At 58.0% G+C, this 4,091-nt stretch overlaps 1 protein-coding gene across 1 annotated transcript; it reads left to right on the forward strand.

Annotated features, from left to right (window-relative positions):
* The first annotated feature begins 280 nt into the window (after nucleotides 1-280).
* SKIDA1 (SKI/DACH domain containing 1) lies at nucleotides 281-3,259 on the forward strand. Its single transcript, XM_078607549.1, has 2 exons — nucleotides 281-452; nucleotides 965-3,259. Exons 1-2 carry the CDS (start codon nucleotides 324-326, stop codon nucleotides 3,257-3,259), a joined length of 2,424 nt encoding a protein of 807 aa, XP_078463675.1. The 5' UTR covers nucleotides 281-323.
* The last annotated feature ends 832 nt before the right edge of the window (nucleotides 3,260-4,091 follow it).

The following is a 4,091-nucleotide window of genomic DNA, read 5'->3' on the forward strand; positions in this document are numbered from 1 at the left end:
GGACCCTTTTTAAAAAGAGTACTTGGATTCAGTGTGCCTTTCATGGACAAATAAGTAATGATTGTTATTATTTCTTTTTAAAAATGTCCCACCCTGTTGCATGACATTTACACAAATCAATGTTTGAGTACCACACCTCTCCTGTGAATTTCACTAAAAGTTACGGTGACAAAATCGTAGCATTTAGATGCGCTGCTCGAGAGGGTTTATCAGGGATGCGGGTGGGGGCATCTCTCGTCTCTCTTTGTGATGAGAGCAGCCTCACTTCTGGTGCCGCCCCCCGGTCTCCACGGTGCGCGCCGACGGACAGACGCACGGGCCCAATGGCAGCCCCACCGTCCGGCGCCACGACCTGTGCCCTGCACGATGAGCAGAGCGGCCAGGACTGCGTGGACGGCGTCCAGCTGGGATACCTGGTGATCAAAGACGTGCAGATGTTCGCCCTCTCACAGGTCGGTGCCTGCAGAGCCTGTTTAGATGAGGGAATCGTGTCCTTACCGAGGGCCCAATAAGACCCAATAAGACCTTCCAATACCTTCACTGAGCACAGCGATACAATTAAAAGTGTTGCTAGGTCAAACATATAAAAACAAAAAAATCCCCTCTCGTGCCTGATTAGTGCAGCTAAGATGCTTGCACTGAAGATTTAATATAATTTGCAGGCTCTTTCGAAGCAGTAGTCCTTAGGTGCCCACATACCGGATTCGACCCATGGGTTGTAGGTTCCCCAATCAATCAATCTTTATTTTACGTGCCAATATAATCTTGTAGGTGCGTAGAAACTATTTTGAAGTTGGGGGGAAGTTTCTCGCAACAGTGGGGGGCTCATGTCTAGTAGCCAAGAGGGCCTATGAACATTATTGAGGGACACACAGCACATGGCTGTCCATAAGTTGCCATGAATGCGGCCGCCCAATTGAAATGAGCCGAGCGAGGGATGCTGACCAGGATGTCCCCCTCGCAGGTATTCACGGACCTGCTGCAGAACATCCCGCGCACGACTGTGCACAAGCGCATGGACCACCTGCACGTGCAGAAGCACCAGTGCGACCTGGAAGAGCTGCGCAAGCTCAAGGCCATGAAGTCGATCGCATTCCACTCGGCCAAGTGCACGCTCATCTCGCGCTCCGACATGCTCGCGCTCTACACGTCCTGCAAGCTCGAGCCTGTGCTCAAGACCAAGAAGAGGCGCAGGAAGATGGTGCCCCAGCCGCAGGCGCCTAACGCCAGCGCTCCCGCGCCACACAAGGCCACCGCCGTCCCTGGACCCACCGACGCCAAGAAGAGGAAGCTGTCCGGGATGGAGTCGCAGCAGCTTTTGAACGGCATTGGTGGCGGTGGGGGAGACTGCGAGACGTTTGAGGCATACGGCTCTGATGTAATTTTTCCGGGAAGTAACGGCTGTGGCGGTGGCGGCGGCGTGCATTTGGACCCCACGCTGTTAGAGGCATCGGAACGGCGCGGGGTCCATGAGGTGCCGAGGGGCGGCGTCAAGGGAGACCACAGTGCAGACGGACGCCAGGCGGGGATGGCCTGTTGGAGCAGCGCGTCCAAGGAGGTGACTGGTCAACCGTGGGCCTTCGAGCGGCTGTTCCTGAAGAAGACCGTGAACGCTGGCAGCGGCGGCACAAAGCAAGTCGGCCATACCGTGAGAGCGACGGGAATTGGCAGCGGCGGTGCCGGCGGTGGCAGCGGTGGTGGGGCCGCCATGTCCACCTACAAACAGACGACGCTGCCGAATCAGCCGTCCTCGGAGAGGCACTCGCTCAAGGGGTTTCAGAATGGCTACGTCAACGGGAAGGCGACACTGGCGTACGACAGGTGCGAGCGGGCCCACGCAGTCTGCTGCGCCCCCACGTGCAGCTCCTCCTCCGCGGCCCGCGCCGCCAACGACCGGCCGGAAACGGTGATGGCGGCGGCAGCTGTGAGGCACGAGGCCACCGTGGACCCCTACGACTGCTCCGACGACGACGACGAAAGCCTGACGAGCCCGAACTCGGCCTGCAGCTCCGGCACGTCTGAGTGCGGCTCGGTGCGCAGCGTTTCACCGTCGCCGATGCCGCCGCCGCCATCCGTGCCCAGCACGCCGCTTGTGCTGAAAAAGCAGCATGAGAGCTGGACGCTGACGTCTTACACGAGCGGCACGCCGTCCAACAGGCTGGCACCGCAGTCCGCCGCCGGCGGGGGCTTCTCGGCGTTCACCCGGTTGGGCGTTGGCATTGAAATGGCTGGCGGCGGCGGCGGGAAAGTCTCTTCTGCCATGAAGGAGAAGGCGGGATTCGGTCACGGCAACGTCAATGGGTATTCCGACCGCCCTGACGTGGTCAACAAGGGCAGTGCCGTCGGCTCTGAAAGCGCCACTTTTCAGCCAATAGTCACGTTTGAAGAGCAGCAGAAGGAGGTTCCGGAAGGAGGTCTTTTTGGAAATGCGAGACGGCCCCCTGCCACGCCTGCTGCTGCCATTGTTACCGAAGCTTCGCTCGGACACCTCTCTAAAGACAGAGCGCGGCGAGACGCACGGCCCTCGGTGAGCCGTCGGAAGGTGAAGAGGAGGCAGAGCGACAAGAGAGCTCACGGTGAGAATTCAGACCGGCGACGAGCCAGTAGCTCCAGTTACACGAGGAGGAGAATAAGAAGAGATACAGTCGGGGCCAGCGCCAGCTCAGCCATCGACATCGGCGGCGGAGTCACTGTCGAAAGGTCGGGCAGGGGCCGACCACCTCTGGCACGATCGGCCAAGCAGGGTGAGCCGCACCAGTATTGCCCGTCACCGGCGCCGATGGCCTCGGGGCCAAGGCCGCCTGTACAGCCACGCCGTAGGGCGACCACCCCGAGGAGGAGAAGGAGGTCTGAGCGCGACAGGAAGACGCTGCGGGCAAGCGTGGCCGCGCAGAGGAGACGGGGGACGGCGGCGCCAGCAACGGGAGTCGGCGGCGGCACGCGCCGGTCGACCGACGCCGACGCTTCGACGGCACCGCTAGGAGTGAGGGGCGCCGCCCATAAGCATCCGGGTGGCGCCGCAGCCGGAGCGACCGCCGCCGCCGCCGCCTCCTCCTCCGGCCTGCGTTCCTTCAGCTTCCTGTCCAACTTCCCACCTCCGCCGTCGCTCGTGCTGGGAGACGACGGGGACCTGAGTCCCGCGTACTCGGTCAGCGCCGGCCGCTTTGGCGTGCCGCCGCAGAAGCCGGTGGCGCCCTGGGGCTGGCAGGTGGGGATCCTGCTGCCGCCCAGCCACAAGTTCCGTCGCTTCGTTCCGTGACGGCGTTTGGGTTTTCCCCACGCAGCCGTGTCTGCAAGGGCCGCTCTTTTACCATCTCTGTTGTACCACCTTGCGGCTTTTTGTTGTTGCTGACGGCTCGCATTCCTCGCTTTCTCAAAAAGTGCTTCAAGAAACGAGGATGGGTTGAGGTATTGGTGGGCTCTGGGTTCTCTCTCCTTACGACCATGGGAACATTTTTGGGTGCCCTTGATGTTAACGATCACAGATAGCAGTTCTGACAATTTTGGTGGCGTATACTTTTAACCATCAGTATGATGTGATACAAAGATTGTATCAAATTTTGTGTCACATTATTAACAAAAGTTGTCTCCCTGCTGAAATGAGCAATGGGGCATAAAGCTAATCCCCATCGCCAGCCCTAAGCCAGCAGTGCGAATTCCACATTCTCATGGTGGCAGCTATTCTCTCCATAGAATGCCCACTGTTGACCTACCAAAAATTGGTACTCATTTTAAAGACCTTGGAAAGACAATGTGCCGAGTCGACCCCTGACTTGGATTTCAAATTGTGTCTTTATAGTCTTTGCCGAGACCCCTAAGGGTTTTGGAAAGTCCGCTTGTCGCCTCTGATATTTGGAGCAACTAATTCCCTCATTCCTCAACAGAGTTGTTACAAAGTGGCCCTTTAAAGTTTTATTGGTCTTTTAGTGGGCCAAAGATTCGATAGAAAAAAAAAGGTCCCACTAAAATTTGTACTTCGAGTCGATCGGTCTTCTCCGAATGATACGCGAATTTTTTTTGTACTTGTGATCATGTAACTTAAAATGCGCGTGCGCTCTCCTGCACGTGGCGGTGACGAAATAGTCGACAGA

This window comes from Lampetra planeri, chromosome 28 (assembly GCF_965212315.1).
Source record: "Lampetra planeri chromosome 28, kcLamPlan1.2.h2, whole genome shotgun sequence".
In the NCBI taxonomy this organism is placed as follows: domain Eukaryota; kingdom Metazoa; phylum Chordata; class Hyperoartia; order Petromyzontiformes; family Petromyzontidae; genus Lampetra; species Lampetra planeri.

Bases quoted from the DNA above. Each gene is read 5' to 3' on its own strand.
- SKIDA1 (XM_078607549.1), top strand. From the start codon at position 324: ATGGCAGCCCCACCGTCCGGCGCCACGACCTGTGCCCTGCACGATGAG. The intron at 453-964 runs GTCGGTGCCTGC...TCCCCCTCGCAG, and splicing joins AGATGTTCGCCCTCTCACAG to GTATTCACGGACCTGCTGCA.